This window comes from Equus quagga, chromosome 4 (genome assembly GCF_021613505.1).
Source record: "Equus quagga isolate Etosha38 chromosome 4, UCLA_HA_Equagga_1.0, whole genome shotgun sequence".
Classification (NCBI taxonomy): Eukaryota; Metazoa; Chordata; class Mammalia; order Perissodactyla; family Equidae; genus Equus; species Equus quagga.
Window position 1 is genome coordinate 15,505,444 of NC_060270.1, and position 24,158 is coordinate 15,529,601.

Genomic DNA, 24,158 nt, shown 5'->3' on the forward strand with positions numbered 1-24,158 from the left:
TTTTATTTATCCCTTTACCCCTTGAACCCTACACAATAGTGGCCATCAATAATTGTTACATAAAACACAGAAGACAGGGGCTGGCCCTCTGGTGCAGCAGTTAAGTTCACATGTTCTGCTTCTCAGCGGCCCAGAGTTCGCAGGTTTGGACCCCAGGTGCTGATGTGGCACCACTTGGCAAAAGCCATGCTGTAGTAGGCGTCCCACGTATAAAGTAGAGGAAGATGGGCATGGACATTAGCTCCGGGCCAATCTTCCTCAGCAAAAAGAGGAGGATTGGCAGTAGTTAGCTCAGCATTAACCTTCCTCAAAAAAAAAAAAAAACACAGAAGACAGACAAAGGGTAAAGGCACTAATAAATGGAGTCCTAAGGTGCCTCCATCACTACTTTCCATCATTCTTGCTGCTTGCCTCCTTAGAAGTTGCTATCAAAGATATATTCCTAGGAAAAGGTGAAGAGAGGAGTTACACTCTCATCACTCCTTATAGTGACAGTCCATGCTAGGAGGTGTCCTGGCTTGGTCAAAGATCTGGGAGCATTTAGGAAGTAGCGATGATCTTTCACATATACTTATATGTCAATCATTATTTTTTGGTGAGTGGACTGAAATTGTGACAAATTTATAATGAAAGAAATCTTGCTTTGTAATAGATCAATGTTTTATAAGAGTAGAAAACATAATCAGAAGATGTAATTATTACATCATTGTGACAGTCCCTGGTACTTGTCTTCCCAATATCCATTTTTCTCCTCTTCCTTATTTGCCAAGTCCCAGTTTTGCTCAAGGTGGCAATGTGACCATCTAAAAACAGTCATCTTCCCAGACTCCCATATGGTCACACAGCATAGTTGCAGATAACGAAATGTAAGCAACAGTCTACTGGGTAGTGCTGCCATTATTGTCAAAATGCCAATTATTTTCAAATTAAAAAACAACAGACTGAGCTAGAAAACCGCTTAGCCCTTTGCCCTTCTACCTTTAATCCTTCTCCTCTTTGACCTCCTGGAACATGTATGATTGTCATAGACGATAACAGATATAACAAGTAGACACATAAAAGAGATATTAAGGTGATATAAAAACAACTGGCACTCACATTCATTCATCAAAATTCACACCTTCAATAGCAGTTAATAAATGAAGTCTTGCCATATGAAAGTAAGAATGTGCTAGAAAATAACTACAAACCATATTGGATTAGGGCTGAGATAAAAATTATTTATTACATAGTACTCACCAAAGAAACCCAGAACTTCCCTGGCCCAGAGTAAAATCCACAAAGGATGTGACAGGGGGTTGATGGAATAAAGATTTGGGGTAACGGCTCCTCTTCCTCTTCCTCCTTCTCCTCCTCTTTGCCCTGGAGTTCCTTTTCTCCATCTTCTCCCATCTCTGCTGCTAACTGCTTTCTCTTTTCTTCCTTTTCCTTCTCCCTCAACTCCTTTTTTTTCTTTCTCTTTTCAAGTTCTATTAATCTCTTTTGCAAAAGAGACATTAAGAAGTATAAAAACAGCTGTAATTCATGCATTCATTTACACAATTGGGGAGGACAAAGAAAGTAGAAAGAATATAGGGTCCCAGAAAAACTCATAGCTCTGATGTAACAAATAATGTCATTTAAAAACAATCATCAACTTGAGAATATATTTTTATCATTAAAATTTACAAATCATTGTAATGACTTCATTTCTGCATTACCCTCATTGATCCTGGTTTTATAGAAATTACTTTGTCATTTTTTTTCCTCATAGAGAAGCTGAATGTAGTTTCTCTATCACTGTCAGCCCACGAATTAGGTAGACTGAAATAGTCCACTAGCGAAGTCGTTTCTATCCTCAGTAACAGTGTGATTTAGGCCCTCAATGTCTATCAACTGGCTATTGCAAAAGCCCACTACCACTGGCATCCCTACCTCCCATCTTTTACCTCTTTATTCTGTTTACTCCTTAGAATTACCTTGCTAATTTATGTGATCTCATCACATCAATCCCATCCTCAAAAACTCACAATGGATCCCAATGGTCTAAAAATTAAATTGAAATATCTTGGCCGGTATTTAAGGAGCCCCAGGCCTGGTCACAGACCCCACCATCTCTTTCCACAAATAACATCCCTCTGTTTCACCAGTCCAGTCTTCATTTTCTGAAAACACCAAAAACTCTTACAACTCTGCCTTCCCTCAGGATGTTCTCCCCGCTTTTATTGCCTTTCTCCCCATTTTCACCCTCTCAGAATTCTTTCCATTCTTTAAGTACTAAATGTCACCCCCATGTGGTCATCTTTGAGCTCCTCTCACCCCTCCATCAGCATCCTATATTCTTTCCTCTGTGCTCGAAATTCTTTTCTTTTCACTTTGATTTTACTATCGGTTCACTATGGCCTTTCAATCTAGTTAGCTGCTTCCTACCAGGTTATAATCTCCTTAAAGTGAGAGTAACATGTTATTCTTCTTTGTATTTCCCTAGCACTTAACACAGGATATTTTATATTCTAAGAAAGAAAAAATATTAGAAGATAATGCTTCAAGGATCTCTCATACCAGAATCTTAGATTTGACACTTGAGAAATGGAAACATTTTATGGACATGTCTTTGATTTCATAGGAAACGACATCATGGCCCTCCTCTTCTTCCTCTATGGTTGGAAGTGGAGCTTCAAGAACATAGCCATTCTCACAGATGATCAGTAAAGTACTTTCAGGCTAAAAGAGAAAGATTAAACATATCATTTACATATAGGCAGATTTTTAGAAGCATGGCTCAAAAAGATTTTAAACCAGAGAAAATGTAACTCCTACGTATATTAACCAATTTCAAAAGATATTTAATTCCTCACTGCAATTATTATTGGTAAAAATCAATCTTATTAATCACTATAATTATTAATACCAATTATTATTATGTCCTTATTAATAAGCTAAGTGTTAAAATTAAATTTAGATTCGTTTCCTTTATAGATGCCATAACATATTTTCTGAGCCAAAAATGTGGTTGTGAAATACGTTAGCCTAAAGAGCAGAACATTACAATTAGGACTGCCAAGGAAAATCTGCAGGGTGTGGCTGGCATATTCAGCCTCAGCCTCCTTTGAGGGATCATTGTCTATCTGCCCAAGTTCATTAAATGTGGATGCTCCCAAGCTTTTTGTCCTCTACTCTCTTCTCCTCTCTCTCCATGAACGTTTTCTGGGAAATCTTATAGCCAACCCAGGGGTTCATTACCACTCATATGCAATTAGATTCCAAATCAATCTCTCTAGGCCAGACCTCTCTTGAACTCCAAAATCATGTATTTAACCATGTATGGAAAACCCCCATCTTGATGTTCCATAGACACATTATTCAAAATGTTTATTAATTCGATAATTCTATAATTATTTTTTATGTACCTACTATGTATTCGACAGTTTTTTTTTTTTTTTTTTTTGAGGAAGATTAGACCTGAGCTAACATCTGCCACCAATCCTCCTCTTTTCTGGGGAGAGAAAGACTGGCCCTGAGCTAACATCCGTGCCCATCTCCCTCTACTTTATATGTGGGATGCCTACCACAGCATGGCTGGACAAGCGGTGCATAGGTCCGCACCCAGGATCTGAACCAGCGGACCCCGGGCCACCAAAGCAGAACACGTGAACTTAACCACCGCGCCACTGGGCCGGCCCCTCTACTTGGCATTTTTTAAAGTGTTAGGGGTAAAATTATAATAAGAAAAACAGGTCCAATCTCCGCCATTATGGAGCTCACTGCCAATGGGACAATCTGTCATCTAACAAAGCATAGAAATAAATATAATTTATAACTGCAACACTGTTGCAGAAGTGCCACAAGAGCAAGGAGATTGGACAAGGCTTCCTGAGAAGGTGGTACTCAAGCTTCAAAGTGAAGGATGAGTAGAAGAAAATTACATAATGAGTTAGGGGAGGGTTTGAGGGAGCATGCTATGTAAAAGAAGTACCATGTGCAAATATTCTGTGGCACATTTAGGTTTATAAGGAAGTCGTGGGCTTGGATGGTATCATCTAAATCAAAAGAACAGAGTGAGAAGAGAGACTGGGACAGAGCCTTAGGAAACAACACTCGATGGCCGGTGAGGGAGACTGAGAAGGAATGACAAGATGTAGGAGAGGGAACCAGGAGAGCATAATGTCACAAAAATCAAGGGAGATGGTATTTCAAAAACGAAGTAAGGGTCCACAGGGTCAAATAAGGCTAAGAGGTCAAGAAAGATAAGAAACATAAATGCTAAATGGGTATCACTGGTGTCTTTAAATGAGTTGGTTTGATGGAATAACGAGACTAGAAACTGGTAAGAGCATGTAAAGGAAGGTGTGGATGTAAGCAGGTGGAGTCTGTGGGAATAATCAGTCCTCTTGAGAAAATCAGGAGGCGAAAGATGGGGCAGTAGTGTAAGTGAACATAAGTGAGGCCATCTTGTTATGTTAAATGACCCCAGCTCCTCCTGTGTGTGACTACTCACTGCTCTGCACGCGCTCTAAAAAAAATTCACATGCTCGCCCGATTTATGGCCTCCACTTACATATGTGCTCCTCGATAGCTTAATAAATTAAGACTTTGTTCTATGAGTTTTTCTCCAGGAACAGGCTGACCACAGGTGGGAAGCACACCTACAAGATATTTCTCATCACTGACGGAAGAAAAGAACAATGAAAGATCCTGGAGTCCATCATGCCAGAAGGCTGACACTTCTAAACCCTCTCCTTACTGTCCATTTTCCCTCTATAATTGCCTCAAGATTCTGTAATCCTTGAAGATGGGTTTTTGAAACATTAGTCACCTGTCTTCCAATTTGCTGGTTAATTGAATTAAAGCTTCCTTTCCCCATCTCTAACTCATTGTGCTTGGTCGCCTCAGACCGTGGTGAGCAGAGTGAGCCCATTTCTCAGTATGAGTCGCTGGAAGAGAACACGAGGTCAAGGGATCTATTTTTTGTAAGTGGGAGAGACTTGAACATATTTAAATACAGACGGAAATGATCCAGTGAACAAGTGAGGTTAAATTTATGTGATAGAAAAGAGAAAATAGTGTAAAATCTTGAAAAAGTGGGAGAGGGGAGAATCCAAAAGACAAGAGGTAGAATTGGCCTCAAGTAGCAAGGGAGAGAGTATCTTCATTGTAAAGGAGGGAAGAGGAGCAGGTGGATGCAGATGTAAGAAGATTTTATGTTGATAGTGGTAAAAGAGTTCCTGCCTGAGGGCTCCTAGTCTTTCTGTGAACTAAGTGATGCTGAGAATAAGAGTGAAGGTGCTCGTGGGAGGCTGGAAGCTTTGAGGAAAGAAGAAGGTTTAAAACGGTCACTGTGGGTGAAAGAGGGAGTTGATAAAAGCAGTGTCATAGGATTGCTGAGCCATCCCAGGGATTGTGTTGCGGCCATTTGAATCACTAAGTTGTGGAGAAGCTAATCTTCCCTGATGTATGACTATCTCTAGCTGCCCGTGGCTGACCACTGTGGGCAAATATAAATAAGCTGGGGGCATTCGGCGATGGATTTTTGCCAGAGGAGTATGAAAAAAAGACAGAGGGATAAGAGAGATCAAGACATTGGAAGAGTGTTATTGATCCTTATTGAAATGAAGAATCATGAAATTTAAGCTGATATGGAAGGAAGTGAAGAGTGGACTAATGGGTTAGAGAAAGCAAATGGTGAATGAACAAGAGGTCCCTGTGGCATCAGAGAACAAGTACAGCAGGAGTAGCCAGATGAATAGGCTGGAAGGGAGAGAGGTTGAGGCCATAATGTGGGATATTTGAATTGTTGACTATTAAGGTTGCGTTCTTACAAATTGTTATGGTCCGAAATGTGTTCCCCCAAAATTCATATGTTGAAGTCCCAACCCCGAGTATCTCAGAACGTGACTGTGTTGGGAGATAAAGCCTTTAAACAGGTAATTATGTTAAAACAGGTTCGTTAGGGTTGGCCCCAATCCAACAGGACCAGTGTTCTTATAAGAAGAGGAGATTAGGACACAGAAGGACGACCACGTGAGGACTCAGTGAGAAGGCGGCCATCTGCAAGGCAAGGAGAGAGGCTGCAGAAGAAACCAAACCTGTCAGCACCTTGATCTTGGACTTCTAGGCTAAAGAACTTTGAGAAAATATATTTCTGTTGCACAAGTCACCAGACTGTGGCATTTTGTTATGGAAGCCCTAGCAAACTAATAAACAAGGTGTAATACTGCCCAGTAGGTGGCTGTGAAAGCATGTGGATAAGCTGTAAAGATCATGGGAAATGAGGAGCTCAAGAAGCTCAGAGGCTGATGGTGTTTGATCAAACTTGTACATGGTATTAACACCATTCAGAATAATTGCTTATGGGGCTGGCCTGGTGGCTCAGCGGTTAAGCGCACACGTTCCACTTCTCAGCGGCCCAGGGTTCGCCGGTTTGGATCCTGGGTGCAGACATGGCACCACTTGGGACACCATGCTGTGGTAGGCGTCCCATGTACAAAGTAGAGGAAGATGGACATGGATGTTAGCTCAGGGCCAGGCTTCCTCAGCAAAAAAAGAGGAGGACTGGCAGTAGTTAGCTCAGGGCTAATCTTCCTCAAAAAAACAAAAACGACAAAAAAGAATAATTGCTTATACTTGAAGAAAGATAAGAAGAGAAAGAAGAAAGAGAAAGAAGAGAAAGATAACCATATTCTCAAAATTTTAATAAAGGGGCAGGTGGTCAGAAGATGACAGCTATATAAAGAGAGAGAAGATGATGTAGCTGAATTATAAAAACACCTCCTTTGAGATCCTTATCTTAATTTTATGAGTTTCAAGTCATAAAAGTAATATATAAATATTGCCATAAATAAAATCATACTATACAAAGATGTATAAAAGCAAAGCTAACTATTATACTTCTCTCCCTGACCCCGAACAGATATAATGAATGCTAAGAACTAATGTGTATCCTTCCATGCTTTTATCTTCAGAATAGAATTTTTTTCAGGTTGATAAAAGGGTATTAATTTATTCATTCAGCGAAGACATAGTCAATCCAGATCCATGAAGATAACCAGACACACAAAGAAGCAAGACACCAGGAGTGAGAGTCAGCAACACAAATGCAATAGAAAAAAAATCCATAAAGACTTCAGATGTTAAAATTATCAGACAGAGCCCAAAAAACAATTATGTTTGAAGAAATAAAAGAACACCTTGAAACATCTACAGGAAACAAAAAAGTATAAAAACTAACAAAACAAATATGAAAGAGGACAAAATAAAACTACATGACCTAAAAAATAAAAAAGTTGAAATTAGCATCACAAAGTGTGGCTTTAGCACCAGATAAGATAATTGAAGAGATAATAAGTCAGCAGAAAATAGATCAGAAGAAATCAGTAAAATACAGCATGAAGGGATTTTTTTTTTTAAGCTAAAAAATATAGAACAGGTGCTGGCCTGGCAGCACAGTGGTTAAGTCCACGTGCTCTGCTTTGGTGGCCCAGGGTTTGTGGGTTTGGATCCTGGAAGCAGACCTACACATTGCTCATCAAGCATGCTGTGGTGGAGACCCACATACGAAAAACAGAGGAAGATTGGCACAGATGTTAGCTCAGCGACAATCTTCCTCAAGCAAAAAAGAAGAAGACTGACAACAGATGTTAGCTCAGGGCCAATCTTCTTCAGCAAAAAAAAAAAAAAACACAGAAGATAGGGTAGGAAATTTAGATAATAAGATAGAGGAATTCTAACAGGGTACTTGATCAGGGTCTGAGAGAGAGGGTGGAAAAACAAAAGCAACATTTCAAGACAAATTGCCTAAATTTTTTCCCAAATTGATATGTTACAAATCCATGGATTCAAGCACCTACACACATCAGAAGGAAACTGCAGATCACCAAAAACATAGAGAAAATCCTAAACACAGTCAGAAAAGAAAGAAAAAAAATTCCAGAAAAAAACAAAAACCAAGAGAGCTTGTTAATAGCAGACCTCCAGTAAGAGAAGTTCTGAAGAATGTGTTTCAGACAGAAGGAAAAATTCCAAAATGCAAGAAGGAATAAAGAGCAAATAAAGTGGTCAATATGCGGGTAATTTTCAGTGAGTGTTAATTGAATTTATCAATTCAAGATTAATAAGATTTAAGAATATAAATCTCACAAGATATTTTTATTTTTAAAATAGACAACATTAGAAGATCATTCTAGAAAGAAGATAGAGGAATTCTAAGGTGCTTGCATTGTCTGTTAGGAGAGTAAAGAACTAACATTAAACTTTCATGAGTTAAGGGTATGTGTTAAAATGTATGATAACCATTAAAAGAATAGAAACAGATGTACAACTTCCAAACTAGTAAAAGGAAAAGTAGAGTGATTTTTAAAAAATCAGTCCAAGAGAAGGCAAATAAGAAAAAAACAAGAGTCAAAAAGAAAGAACAAAATAAGATGGTAGATTTAACCCAAATTATAATAGCAATTACATTCGTTATAAACTAATTAAATGCTTCAGCTAAAAGACAAAGATTATCAGATTGGATATTTTGAAAATTCCAACTCTTTACAAAAGGCATACCTAAAACATTCACATTACTAGAGATGAAAAGGTTGCTTCATAATAATAAAATGCTTAACTCATCAGAAAACTGACAATTTAAATTTGTATGTACCTGACAGCATGGCTTCAAAATATATAAAGCAAAGAGTGACAGAACCACAAGGTAAAAAATATGCAATCATAACAAAACATTTTTAAAACATCTCTCTCAGTGACAAGCAAATAGAAAATCAAAATAATATAGACAATTTAACTATACAATTAAAAACTTGAGCTAATAGACATGTGCAGAAACTACATAGAGTTTTAAGAATACATATTCTTTTCAAGCACTGTGAAGAGTATAAAATTTGTCTCAATCAGTTTCAAAGAATTAACCTAGAAATAAATAATAAAAAGATAACTAGAAATTCCATGTATTTGGAAATTAAGAAAACACTTCTAAGTAGCCCAAAGTTCAAAGAAGAAATCAAAACGCAACTGAGAAAATACTTTGAACTGAATGATAATGAAAATAATACATTATCAAAACTTGTGGGATACAGCTAAAGCCTATAGCTTTATAAGGTGCACATAAAGGCATATAAAGAAGATACATTAATAATTAATGAAATATAAGTATCCATCTCATGAAATTAGAGAAAAAAACCAAAATAAATGCTAAGAATGTATATGTAAGAAAATCATGAAAGGACATAACAATGAAATAAAAAAACAGAATCAATAAAGTGAAAACTTCCTTGAAAGCACTAATAAAATAGACAATAAAAAGGGGAACAGAGGAAATAAGGAAGGGAGGGTGAGAAAGAACAAATAACCAATATGAAAAATGAAAAGGGGACATCACTACAGATCCTGTGACATTAAGGATATTATGAAAGCTACAGACAATACATTTGAAAATTCAAAAGAAATAAACAAGTTTCCTAGGAAAAAAATACTCTTGCTAAAACTGAATCAAGAAGAACTAGATCTATATGGAACCACAAAAGACCCCAAATAGCCAAAGCAATTTTGAGAAAGAAGAACAAGGTTGGAGGCATCACACTAACTGATTTTAAACTAAAACAAAGCTATAGTAATCAAAGCAGTATGTATTGGCACAAAAACAGACACACTGATCAATGGAACAGAATAGAAAGCCCAGAAACAAACCCACACATATATGGTCAATTAATTTATGACACGGGAACCAATAACATACAATGAAGAAAGGACAGTTTCTCCAATAAATGGTGTTGGGAAAAATGGACAGCCACGTGCAAAAGAATGAAACTGAACCACTATCTTACACCATACAAAAAATTAACTCAAAATGGATTAAAGACTTGGATGTAAGACCTGAAACCATAAAATTCCTAGAAGAAAACACAGGTAGTAAGCTCCTTGACATTGGTCTTGGCAATGATTTTTTGGATCTGACACCAAAAGCAAAGGCAACAAAAGCGAAAGTAAATGGAACTACATCAACCTGAAATGCTTCTGCACATCAAAAGAAACCATCAACAAAATGAAAAGGCAACCTACTGATGGGAGAAAACATTTGCAAATCATATCTGAAAAGCGGTTAATATCCAAAATATATAAAGAACTCATACAATTCAATAGCAAAAAACAAACAATTTGATTAAAAAATGGGCAGAAGATCTGAAAAGACACTTTTCCAAAGAAGACATACAGAGCATACAGAGGGCCAACAGGCACATGAAAAGATGCTCAACATTACTAATCATCATGGAAATGCAAATCAAAACCACAATAAGATATTACCTCACACTTGCTAGAATGGCTATTACCAAAAAGACAATAAACGTTGATTAGAATGTGGAGAAAAGGGAACCCTTGTGCACTGCTGGTGGGAAGATAAATCAGTGCAGCCACTATGAAAAACAATATGGAGGCTCCCCCCAAAATTAAAAATAGAATTACCATGTGATCTAGCAATTCCACTTCTGGGTACTTATCCAAAGAAAACGAAAACACTAACTCAAAAAGATATATGCACCCCTATGCTCACTGAAATATTATTTACAACAGCCAAGATATGGAAATAACCGAAGTGTGCATCGATGGATGAATAGATAAAGAAAATGTGGGGGCTGGCCTGGTAGTGTAGTGGTTAAGTTAATGCACTCCACTTCGGCAGCCTGGGGTTCACAGGTTCGGATCCCAGGCATAGATCTACACATCACTCATCAAGCCAGGCTGTGGCAGTGTCCTACATACAAAATAGAGGAAGATTGGCACAGACGTTAGCTCAGGGACAATCTTCCTCAAGCAAAAAGAGGAAGATTGGCAACAGATGTTAGCTTGGGGCCCAACTTCCTCACCAAAAAGAAAATGTGGTGAAATAATATTGAGGCATAAAAAAAAATGAAATCTTGTCACCTCTGACCACATTTCTAGATCTCGAGGGCACTATGCTAGGTGAAATAAGTCAGACAGAGAAAGACAAATACTGTACAACCTCACTTACATGTGGAATCCGAACAAAACAAAACCAAGCTCAGAAACAGAAAAGAGATTGGTTGTTGCCAGACGCAGGGAGTGGAAGTGGACAAAATGGATGAAAGGGATCAAAAGGTACAAACCTCTACTTACAAAATAAGTTATGGGGATGTAATGTACAGCACGATGACTATAGTAAACCATACTGTATCGCACATTTGAAAGTTGCTATGAGAGTAGATCTTAAAAGTTCTCAGCACAAGAAAAATAATTTTTCGTAATTATGTATGATGATGGATACTAACTAGACTTATTGTGGTGTTCATTTCACAATGTATACAAACATTGAATCATGATGTCCATCTGAGACTGTTATATGTTACATGTTTTAAAAAATTTAAAAAGAACTAGATCTGAATATCACTATAATCATTATCATTGAAGACACTGAATCAATTCTTTAAAATCTCCTCAAAAAAAAAAAAAACCCATGCTAAGATATTTTCACTACAAGTCTGCCAAACTTTCAAAATTCTAATATAACACAAACTTTTCAAGAGAATAAAAAAAGAGAATATTTCCCAACTCATCTTAGGAGATAGAATAACCTTAATAACAAACTTTATCATGAACCATAAGGAGAGAAAATAATACCTCAGTCTTATATATGAACATAGATGAAAAATGCTGTAAAATATTAGCAAACTGAATTTAATAATGTATGAAAAATTCACTGAAAGAGCTAGTTCAAGATATGATAAACCAGTACAGCCACACTCTATGGCCAAGACCCCAGAGAGCAAGGAAGCTAAGTGAGGGGAGCTGGACCTTCTCTGCTGTTCTTTCACCTACAGCCATCTGCCAGCTTACTGCATAGTACCTACAAGTCAAGCAAAATGCAGCGTCCTAGAGCTTTAGGCATTCTCTCAGAAAGGAAGAGATGAAAACTGAAGTCCAAAGCTACAAGAAAGTTAGGACTGGAAGGAACACGATCCAAGAGAAAAGGGAAATGCAAAAAAGAGAGCCTGACATTCTGCTGGGCTTTGCCTTCAAAGCATTCAACAACCCTAAGCTGCATGGGAAGAGGATTTGTTCATTTCATCCAAAGAGTCACTTATTGTTTACTCCACCTTCATTTTTGAAAGACACTACCACTGTGTATAAAATTGTGGGTTGGAAGTTATCGTCTTTTAGCACTTTATAGTCCCATATCTATCAAAGAAATTCAATCCATTATTAAAAATCCTCCTATGAAGAATAACTCAGGTCCAGAAGACAGAAAAGTCCTATTTTTTATGAGGCCAGAAATACCTTCATTCCAAAACTGGCAAGAACACTACAAAAGGAGGAAATTATTACCCTGTTGTGGACATAGGTGTACAACTCCTTAATAAAATATTACAAATTGTGTATGTGTGTTAAAAAATAGTGAGGTGATGTGTGCCAAGATGACAGGAAGGAGGCTGTTTTAGGCGGAGAAGATTGAGTTCAAAGCATAAAGCATGAAACAGGGAGGAACAAAGAGGATGTAGAGGAGGAGACAGAGAAAGAGACGTTCAGGATGCACAATCAACGGGGCTTGGTGAACCACTGAGGGGCAGGGTGGCTAGAGGTAAGGAAGAGACTGCAGCGACTCAAGATTTTCTCATTTTGGTAGCAGGAAGAACGGTAGTCCCTGAAAAATGCAGGAGAAAGAACAGGTCTTAGAGAAACTCTAATGAGTTCCATTTAGACACCTCAAATTACCCCCCGAAATCCGAAAGATCACCAAGTTTTGTCAATGCTACCTCCTACATACCTCTTGTCCACACAGTCTTTCACCCCCTGGTCACATCTTATCTGGAACACAGCTGCCCAATAGATTCATCTACTTCTCATCAGGCCCCCTTGTAACTTCTCCACACTGCTGCCCAGGTGATCATGGTAGGATCATGGCTGGCAGAATGGGTCTGTGTGTACGTGTGATGCACCCTTATTGGAAACACCAAAAATAATAGGCAGAAGCTCACCGCATTCAGGAAGCTCCAGAGGTCTGGGCCAGTGAGTTGGTGAGGACTAACAGCTATTGCTATTGGGACAACTGAAGTATGCAGCATATCAGATACATATGGGAGTTTACTTTTCCCCCCTAGTTTTATTGAGATATAATTGACATACCATTGTTTAAGATTAAGGTGTACGATGTGATGATTTGATACAAGCATATATTGTGAAATGAGAGTAACCTTTTTTGACATTAGGAATTCCCAAATGATAGTATAAATACAAGCGCTAAACAGCAGCACTGCCTGAGATGACTTGAATGATGGTGGGACTTTTTGGTCTACTTTCGCCTACTCTCTATTTTTTTTTAACTTCTTATTTTGAAGTAATTTTTGATTCACAGGAAGTTGCAAAGATAGTACAGAGGTGTATCCTGTACCCTTCCCCCAGTTTCTCCCATTGCTTACCTCTAATTCAACAATAGCAAAACCAGGAACTTGACGCTAATTAAGAATATGTATAGAGTTCTATGTCATTTTATCACATGCGTAGATATGAACCATCCACAGCAATCAAGAAGCAAAACTACCCTATCACCACAAAGATTCCCCTTGAGCTGCCCCTTTATAGTCACACTCACCCCCTTCCACCCACCATTCCTAACCCCCAGCAAATGTTGGTTTCTTTTTAAACTCTCTACCAAGGGAAATTATTGAGAGAGACACATGACATTATGTGTTGCAATATAAATGTTCACGTTTTAACACAGAGCTTCTTTTGTAGCTCTTATTTCCTTCATCTAAACCTCTTGTACCCACCACCTCCTCTCCACCTACCCACATCCTACCAATTCCTCAAGATTAAGATACAATAATACAAAATGATAACTTACATTAACTTCTCCCTTTCTTGATATTTCCCTGCTGTATATTCCAAACACATACTATTTATATCACTAATATTTTAGTCACCAATTCCCTTGTGAAACCTTGTGTTGTTCTGTAATAGAGTTATTTAATTTCTTAAATATGTGTATTTTTTTCTCCTTCAGAAGAGATTGTTTTGTACTGCTTATTAAATCCCTCATCAGTGCCTAGCAAGGATGAAAACAATGAACATTTGTTATTTAAAAAAAATAAAAACAATTTTCTAGATACTACTATATTTTTACAGCCCTTTCCTTTAGAAGCACTTAAAATAGATTACAGATGTTATTTCAATAATCCTGACAGCACATCTCCGCAGTTCATCAGGATTGTTATTATCCTGGAACCTCGTACAGCATCTGGTTTAGACAGCTAGTCAATATTCAGATGACTGAATTATGCTATGCTCAAACTTAGGAAATTAAAGGCATTAAATAATATTGTAATCAATACTGAATCACCAATTGTTATTAGGAAAGAGGCAATGGAAGATTAGAAGAGAAAAAGGAGGTGGAATGGGGGCAGAAGAAAAGTGGAGACAGAAAGATGAGGACAAGTACACTCAGACCTGAGAATTGAACTTCTGAATGTTGGAAGGACTGACAGACCCAAGTCAACAACACATTCTGATGCGTTGTGTATCTGGCTAAAGTTATCATTGTTGAAGCAAAGCCTGATATAACCCAGTGTTTTGGGAGAGGATCACGGCCACCTAGAGTATGGAAGAGAGAGGAGGTAGTGAGGAGGGCATGGAGCTCCTGAGTGATGCTCTCTACTAGCCAAGCTGAGCAGCATCTCTGGTCCCTCACGGCAGGACCCAGGGTGGGGCTAATAAATCCACCTGCTATTTTCTATCTACCAGATCACTTCATTATGTAGTAACTGAGATTTAAGCATGAAGACAAATAAGAATTACTTGCATGAGAGCTCGGAGACCATAATAACTGGCAAACAGGTCCAGGAGTAGTAATATAACCGATTGGCTTATAACCCTTTTCCACTTCAAAGAAGAAGACAGTTTGATCTTTACTCTAAGAAAAAGAGAAATACCCACCAAATATATATTATTATGAAGTCTATTCCATAGAGTACAAAGAAGCATTTAAGAGCTAAAGCATCACCACTTTATACTTATACCTACAATACTCATATATCCCAGGTGATTCTGGGAAAATTCTTATTTCAAGTATTTGTTTCATTTTCCTTGTGAGAACATTTGACAAACCATGTGTTCCACTCTGTGGTTCTAAAAAGATGATCACCATACCTGTACATAAGATTAATTCACCAAAAAATTCCACAATGCATATGCTCACCTATTGATGCATAAAGAATTTACATGGTTATTCTCTCCATTTATGGCAGTTCTACACAAGAACACACTTACGCTATAAAATATTGATTATACGTAAAACATCTTGCGTGGTTCCCAGTTGAAAATTTCTGTTCATTTAAAATAAGCATCAGAACTCAGTTTGTAAGAACATTTTAAAACGTCAAGCACAGACTAGAGTGCAGAAATATAAATACAAAGAAAGCAAAAGAATGGATATATTCTCAGAAATGAATATGAGCAAATAAGGCACCATCAAGTAGGAGGACGAACAAGGCAAGGTTAACGTGAAAGTTCAATGGGAAGCAAATGGAGATCTACTACTTACCCCTGTGGCTAGAATTTCTCCATCACGTTCATAAGCTAAAGCCGTGACATGAGCAGTATGGGGTTTGAAAACCTGTTTCAAACGAATCTCTGCGTCCAAAATTTTTTTCCGTCCTGCAAAAACTGTGAGCTTTTTTGGATCATAAAGTTCAAGAATTCGAACAACCCCATCTTCGAATCCTGCAATAATCTGTGCTCCAGTGTAGCTTACCTTGGATAAAAATTATATGCAAGGGATCTGAAATTAGTTGATTAAGAAAGTTGAACTACATAACAGATACCTCTGTATTTTTAGACTTAAGTAATTAACATTGACTGCCCATTGGTAGTTCCTTATACCACTTTCTGATAACCTCCACGTATTCCAGGGCAGTTCCTTATCACTGCTGACCAAGAGACAGGTAAACAATGGCAACTCAAACATTCAATGAGCAACCGTTGGTGGAGTGTCTGTCTAGCAAGCGCCAGGCACCTATCACCAGCAACCTGAGCATGAGCACGAACAGTTTCCGTCTCTGTTTTCACAGAATTTATGGTCTAGCAGGGAGGATAGACATTAATCACACAAATGAGTGGGGATTATGAACTGAAATAAGTGCTAAGGGAAAAAACATACTCTCTGAGAGCACATAACAAAGAAAGGTGACCCAGACTGACGACTTCCTTAAGGAAGAGCTGGTGGAGGAGGGATCAGAAGGATGCCCAGGAATCAACTAAATACAGGAAGGTGGGAGGAGCACTTCTCAGAGAGGATATAGCTTTTGGAAAGGTCATGTGGCAGGAAAGAATGTAACTCACAAAAAATTATAGTTTGACTAGAGCAACTGAACGAGGCAGCAGGGCTTCCACAAGGGGCTGGAGAGGGAGATAAGCAGGCACCAGGTCACAAAGTGGCTTATGTGTCATTTTAAGGGTAGTCTTCATCCAAAAGTAGTGGGAAGTCATTAAAAGGTTTTTAGTTGGGTGTTTGGCTGGGGAGCGGGGTATGACATGATCGGATTTGCTATTTCAGAAAAGTCATCCTAGCTGCAGCATGAAAAATAGATCTGAGATGGCCTAGATAGGATGCAGGGAGACCTTGGAAGAGATAGCTGCCTTACTCCAGGAGAGCGATTGTGGGCACTCAGTCTGAGGTGGTGCAGCAGAGATGAGGCATGCAGACGTGGTTTAGACAGAGGTATAATGGCCCTATTTGGTGATGACTAGATATAGGAAATGAGGCAAAGGGAGGTGTCAAGGACAACTGAGACATTTACTGAGACAGGAAACACTGGAAGGGAGCCAGGTGTGTGTGTGGTTTGTTGTCACTATTATTGTTTTGGATGGAGGGGTGGCTGAGGCCAGCAGAAGATCACGAATTTAGTCTTGGACATGTTGAGTTTGAGGTCCTCTGAAGATCTCAAAATGGGGATGACATACAGTCTGCAGCTTCGAGGAGAAGTCTGGGCTGGAGACATAAATCTAGCAATGTCTGCATGCACTAAATCTGCTGTCTTAGAAGGCATTCAGGAGAAAGGCAAGAGTATTCTTTAGAGCAGAGTGATGATCTGCGAGGCTGGGCAGTCATGGGAACCTTGGGAATAAGAAAACTGTACTCCACCTAACTCCATTTGAACGTTGTTCATTCAACAAACATTTACTAAATGTCTAAATGTACTGTAAGTGCAGAGGCACTGGAGGTGCAAAGAAGAATAAAGGATGGTTGTAACCAGGAGGAACAGCCTGGTGGGAAAGACAGACAATAAAGCAAATGATCTTAGTATGTTGGGATAAGTGCTATGAGAGAGGTATACACACAGTCCTTAAAACACACATACACAGTCACAGAGGAAGGAGTGCCTAGCTCTGCTTGAATGTGGGGTCATGGAGGGCTGTGCAGAGATGATGTTTGACATGAGCTGAGTTACAAAGAATGATGTGAAACCTTCCAGAAAGGCAAGGGGGTATGGAGAAGGGCATTTCTCCATATGATCGCTATTTGGATACAAGGCCAAAAAAGGAAACGTTCTATGGACATCGCACAAACCATCTCAATAAATGCCTCAATTATGTGGCTGCATTTTAAAGACTTCAAGTGTGAATCTAAATAGATTAGGATGGAGAGGGAGCCAGGTGTGCTAATCCAAATACTCTGTGCTTTCTACTTATTCAAGCCTCGTCATTGTTCTGGCTCAATCCCCCGGCCCGAGTTATTTTCCCGGTCTTGATCCCCTCACGGAAGTCCCCTCCATTCTAGCCATCTCCACATCTATTTTGGGCCTGGAATATTTCTTCTTTGATTTCAACTCAAAACAGTAAGGATAAAACGTTCCCTAAATACTCCCAGGACATTGTATTTAAAACATGGCTGCAAATTCTTTGACCTGCCTCCTGTGGACAGGTGGAGTTTAAGTACTCCCTCCCTTGAATCTGGGCAGAGTTTGTGACTGCTTCACCCAATGGAGTACGACACAAGTGACATTATGTGACTTCCGAGGCTAGGTCATAAAATGCCAGCAGCTTCTGCCATGTTTGTTGGAACAGGAGATCTTGGAGCCGTGGGCTGCCACAAAAGAAGTGTGTGACGGCCCTGAGCCACGGTGCTGTGATAAAGCCCAGGCCACAGCAAGGAGAGGCCATTTGGTAAGCACTCCTGCCGCTGTCCCAGCCTTCAACCCGGGTGCCAGGCTTGTGATAAAGAAGCCTTTAGGGCCAGCCTGGAGGCATAGTGGTTAAGTTCACGTGCTCTGCTTCGTCTTCCTGGGACTCATGAATTCAGATCCTGGGTGTGGACCTACACACTCCTCATCAAGCCATGCTGTGGAGGCATCCCACATACGAAACAGAGGAAGACAGGCACAGGGCCACTCTTCCTCAAGCAAAAAGAAGAAGATTGGCAACAGGTGTTAGCTCAGGGCCAAACTTTCCCACAAAAAAAAAAAAAAAAGAAGCCTTTAGATGATTCCAGGTCCCAAACATTCAAGTCTTCCCAACTGAGGCTCCAGACACTATGAAGCAGAGATAATCCACCCCTGCTGTCACCTGATGAATCTCCAATCCACAGAGTACGTGAGCACATACAATGATTTCTGTTTTACGCCACTGCATTTGGGGCTAGTTTATTACACAGCAATAGATAACTGAACAAATCCCTATGTATAATTTTTTTCCATGGCTCTTGTCATTATCTAACATATGACATATTTTATTTATTTTGTTTATTGTCTGTCTCTGCCTCCCGTCTCCCACTAGAGTGTAAGGTGCAGGAGGACAAGTAGCTCCATCTTTTGGTTCATTGCTATATCCCAGAATCTAGAACAAGGGCCAGCACATTGTAGGCACCGTGGAAACATAAGTGGAATGAATGAGATCAGAGTCAGATGGATGGAGAGTAGACACGCAAAGTGCTGTTGGGGAATTGCTTTGTGAATGGGACTGTTACTAACATGCGGGTGGCATAAAGATAGATTTTCCCTAAAACAAGACCAAAACCACAACAAAAGGAAGGCCATGATATGATTTCTATCATATTCTGAATTAATAAATTAATTTAAAATTTTATTCTTCTCTAAAATCCAGTCAGAAAATATCTCTATTTCCAAGAAACAGCACTGATATATCACATTTACCAATAGATTCTGGTAGAAGTTTATCACAATAACAAACTTACCAGCAGGGGCACCCAAGCGAGGGCGGTACCTCCTTGTTTGAATCTCATCTGAGCCAAAGGAGTTTTGCTAGCAAAATCATAGATTCGAACAGAGCCTATAGAAAGACAGTTTTAAAAGGAACAAGTTATACACATAACATCTTTTTAAACAACCTTGGCTCACTTTAGATGTTGAGCATTATAACAAGAAAGTTCAGAAATAATTAAATCAACCGATAATCTAATAGCCTTTCTTTAGTCGAAAATTTACTCGTATACCCTTAATCATGTAATTTGTAAACACGAACAATAAAGAAAATAACTGATGATTGACTGGTGGGTCAATTTCACCTTGCATGGCCCAATAGACTCACCATGAGTCAAGAAGGAAGAAAGGAGAGGGAAAGAAAAGGAAAAGCATGAATGTGGATAATACCAAAATGAATAGCATCTTCATGAGTAACTGACTGATCGTGTCTTTATTTTAATCTCTCACCACAACCACAGCTGCTGTATTTTGAGCCATCCTCTCTCCGCAAAAAATCACCTGCCTCGCATCAAGAGGCTTCCCTTTGGGAAAAGTTCTCAAACGCTTTTAATCAAACACATTTAAAAAAATTGTATTGAAAGCAAAACCAAAAAGGCCAGGTGCATCTTCACGAAGAGGTCCTACTTACAGTCCAAGGCAGTGGTGGCCATGAGGTAGGTGAGAGGAGAGAGGGCCAAGGCTTCGATGGCTCCAGAATGGAAGGAGAAGAGGCATTCTGGATCTTGGGTCTGATCACAAAAAGACAGAGATCTTGTTAGATCTCAAAGATAGGTTAACACAGAATCAAGGTCAAGTCTAAAGAAATGCAAATAGAACCCTATAACACGTGTGATTTTATCTGAAGAGAAATAAGAAAAAGCGTAATAATAAGTTAGAAAGAGCACTGAGAGAAGTGTGAGGAGGAACCACACTGGCTGTGCAGTTGATGGCTGTGTGACATTGCACAGGTAACTTCAAATGCCAGTTTCTGTGTCTTCATCAGTAAAATGAGATGATGGCCACCACCTGCCTACTCAACAGGGTAGCTGCGAGGATTATATGAGATAATATAAATGAAGATGCCATATGTTTATGAGAACTGTAAAGCACTGTATAATGCTTTGTTATTGTCATTGGCCACTTTTTTGGTAAATTTTTGCTATGAGATAGATCTTTTTTATGTAAGATTATAATGAGAGAGAGAGAAATGAATGAATTCTCAGGAGTAGGACATGTTGAACAAGTTTTTGATGGGAACAATGATCAGATATGGAGAAAGATAAAGCATCCTTTAAAGAAAAATAACAGATTTTTTATTGTAAAAATTAGGAAGAAAATAAAAACATAGGCAACTTACAATATTTGAAAAACTAAGGTCAAGCTTCCATATGGCTCCGCTGGCATCCTAAAAAATTAAATACCTAATAATATTTTACCATTTTGAACTTTTATCAAATTAAGAATTTTCTTCCTATGATTTAGAGAACAAACAATACCAAAACTTTACATATATTTTATGATGTGATTGAAATTTAACAAAAACAACTTCTATAGATCTATATATCTTCTGTACATCTTCTATATATATCTATATATCATACAATAAACAAAGCAATCTCATAATATTTATAGCCAGTTTAACATAATAAAAATTCTAGTTGGTTTTCTGTGTATAAGAGATAGGTCAACTAAATAACAAAATTCAGGAATTCTTCACTGAAGTATCAACAGTAGTCTTAATAGTACAATGGACTGGGGGCCAGCCCGGTGGCACAGCGGTTACGTTTGCATGTTCTGCTTCTCAGCGGCCCGGGGTATGCCGGTTCCGATCCCGGGTGCAGACATGGCACCACTGCAACGCCGTGCTGTGGTAGGCATCCCACATATAAAGTAGAGGAAGATGGGCACGGATGCCAGCTCAGGGCCAGGCTTCCTCAGCAAAAAAAAAGAGGAGGACTGGCAGTAGTTAGCTCAGGGCTAATCTTCCTCAAAAAAAAAAAATAGTACAATGGACTTACAGTGACAATAAATTATATTACTACTTTATGTCCAGATAACTTCAAAGAGCTGAGAGAAGACAGCAGCTTACCTGAGCCAACCAAAAGTTATGTCCAGTTTCGTTCATTTTTATCATCGAGAAGAGTTTAACATTCTTGTCTACTTGAAGTTCATTAATGGGCTCGATCTCTAACAATCCAGTGTCATCTATAGAATCAGCAGTGTCGATTGTCTCAAAATCCCATATCTTATAAAATAAGAAAATACTTTAATCAATTAGCAGTTTCTGAATATATATTTTCTAAGCCAGAAAAGGCCCCAATTTTTTTTTTCAAAAGTCGTTTCTTCTCGTTTCATGAAAATTAATAATGAGTAGGTGTAATTAGAACATCAGCCAAAACCCAATCCCTGGGATTTTGCTCTGAACTGGGGGATGATAAATCATAGTTTTCTTCATATTTACAGAGATTAGTCAGAAAATACAGCCCTAATAAGAGTTCTATTTTGCCCAAGTAAACTTTATTTCAAGGTTTCTGTCGGGTCTTTTCTGCATATAAGGTGGCAATGAGGAGGAAATGGTTCAGTCATTGAGCAAGACATCATAATAAGCCTTGTTTAATACACAGTGGTGGGCCGCTGGAAAGGGAAAAGATATCTTCTTGCTTAATGACTCAAGCACTACCTTCCTTACAAGCAGAGAAAATGCATGTAGATAACGTCTTCATGAGAAAAATGTTTCTCTCTTATCATTGAGTTAGACTGTATAAAAGGATTGCTGTTCTTGGAGTAGGAGACCAGAACGCTAGAGGAAGGACGAGGGAGCACAGCTTCACCTCACGTGGCAGAGAGACCCAGAAGGACTTCCTCCGTGAAGCGCCAAAGCCCAGTCTGGATGGTTCTGCTGACACACCCTGCCGTTGCCCTAGGCCCCATAAGTCAGACTTTGAGAAAGTAACTTTGGGAAGACTGGTGTTGTCCCACAGATTAGCCTCGTGGGAGAGAGGCCCACGTCCCAGGGTCAGGCTAATTCCCAGGAGTTGGGGTAGGTCTTTCGTAGAGGGTAAGAGGTAGAGATTTCCAACTTAAAGAACTGAAGAGATGAGGGCAGACTTTGAAAAGAGATGCAAGGTTAGCAATCAGTGGTGTCCATGAAGGATCTTCTGTGAAATCTTTAACTTTTTTTCTCTTGATATTTTCTTCCACTTGGTATTTTGCCATTTTGGAGCAACATATATCTCCGAAGGATAGTGAATATATTGTATAACAAAATAAAGGACATAAAAAATTCTCAGAGTAATGAGTAAAATCTTACAAGATTAAATTTAATATGGTAAATGTAAAAAAATTATACTTGGGTTCAATAAGGCAATGGTAAAAGGACAGTCTGTGAGAGACATGGTTCAAACAACGCATTAGACATAGTAAGCTCAATAGGTGTCAGAGTGACCAGGCTATGTTTAAAAACACAGTCTTGGGGCCGGCCCCATGGCCAAGTGGTTAAGTTCACACGTTCCACTCTGGCAGCCTAGGGTTTCACCGGTTTGGATCCTGGGTACAGACCTAGCACCGTTCATCAGGCCATGCTGAGGTGGCATCCCACATAACTCAACTAGAAGGACCTAAAACTAGAATATACAACAATGTACTGGGGAGCTTTGGGGAGCAAAAGAAAAAAAAAAAGATTGGCAACCGATGTTAGCTCAGGTGCCAATCTTTAAAAAAAGACAAAAAAAACACACACAGTCTTACTTCTGATAATACTACCTCCTAAAAAATGTCAGGAGAACACTACCACTTTCTTATGAAACGCCTCAGGAGGAATATGTACCAAGGGGACCACAAGGCAAATGACAAGACTCCAAGTTTGCCAGCAACAGCAGGGTGCACGACACAAGTGGGTGGGAGAAGAGGTATAACGATAACCAGGGGACACAGATGCTGGAGCAATGTTCCAGTTTAGCGCACGCTCTGGGGGGGATAGTGTCCAGAGGTGAGGACAAGTGAGTCCACTAGTGGAAGGAGCGACGAGGGAAGCATCCGTAGGCAGACCCTATCAGCTACGCTTTGAGCATATTTCTAATTGTAACCTCAGTAAAAAGTAACCAACAAATGTTTGGCACTTTTGTCCCCTAGAAGATGACCCATTCATACTGGCATTTTAGAAGGCCATCTGTGTCCGCTGTTTATATCCTGCTAACATGGGTTTTCATTTTCTGAAGCTACTATTTCAACAACAGAATCAAGGTAACAAAAGGTCCCCTCAGAAAATTTCAGTGCTAAGATGCTGTAAGTTAATTTTGACTAGAATCTAAATACCATAAGAGAGGCAATATTTAAAATGAATTTGCCCTGGGGGTAAATGACCAGTGATCTCCTTCATAAAGCGACCTTTGTGAGAAACAGAAATCCGATAAAACCAATTGGATGATCTGCAAGGCTTAGATGTGGGTGCTGCTGTCCGAGTATCAGGAAACCTTACCCTGATGCATCCGTCTGAGCCGACAGTGATGACTTCGCCCTCATCCAGCACTATCTGGTTAATGGGACCCTGGTGACAAGACTTCCGGGCAGCTCGACAGAGCTCAACTTTGATGAGGCCGGCTTCCCAAACCAGCATGTTGCCCCATTCTGACCCCGAGAGCACCTGGCAGGTGTGCACAAAGAAAGAAACGTGCGTTACAACAGACAGACGTATGTATTTATGCCTCGAATAGCAGGTGAGAATTATTTTTTAAAGATTATTTTTCTTGATTACGAAAGCAAAAAATTTTAAATATGGAACAATAAATATAGAAATGAAAACTTACTACCCCAGAAACAACCGCTAATCATTTTTTGATGTATTTCTTCTTAATGACATGCATAGTATTACATCATTGTGATTAGGCTGTATGTTGCTGGTGATTTTTCAAATATATCTATGATATATTTCTCTGTACATCTTTTAAGGACATAATCCAGGAGTGGAACTACTGGGTC

The 24,158-nt window shown here is 39.1% G+C and overlaps 1 protein-coding gene across 8 annotated transcripts in view; it reads right to left on the bottom strand.

The window, feature by feature from the left end:
- Positions 1–24,158, bottom strand: part of CFAP44 (cilia and flagella associated protein 44) — a 106,611-nt gene that overhangs the window by 52,394 nt on the left and 30,059 nt on the right. For 7 of the 8 annotated variants that reach the window (XR_006888273.1, XR_006888274.1, XM_046659080.1 and 4 more), the window contains 9 exons: positions 23,659–23,823; positions 21,271–21,426; positions 20,539–20,586; positions 19,831–19,930; positions 19,175–19,269; positions 15,527–15,736; positions 14,786–14,896; positions 2,542–2,703; positions 1,240–1,479 (listed from right to left, as the gene is read on the bottom strand). Coding sequence is in view for 6 of the 8 variants with exons in the window: in XM_046659080.1 (XP_046515036.1) it covers positions 1,240–1,479; positions 2,542–2,703; positions 14,786–14,896; positions 15,527–15,736; positions 19,175–19,269; positions 19,831–19,930; positions 20,539–20,586; positions 21,271–21,426; positions 23,659–23,823 (1,287 nt within the window). In the remaining 2 variants the exon portion in view is untranslated. The remainder of the gene's footprint in view (positions 1–1,239; positions 1,480–2,541; positions 2,704–14,785; positions 14,897–15,526; positions 15,737–19,174; positions 19,270–19,830; positions 19,931–20,538; positions 20,587–21,270; positions 21,427–23,658; positions 23,824–24,158) is intronic. The other variant, XM_046659083.1, reaches the window with a different exon arrangement.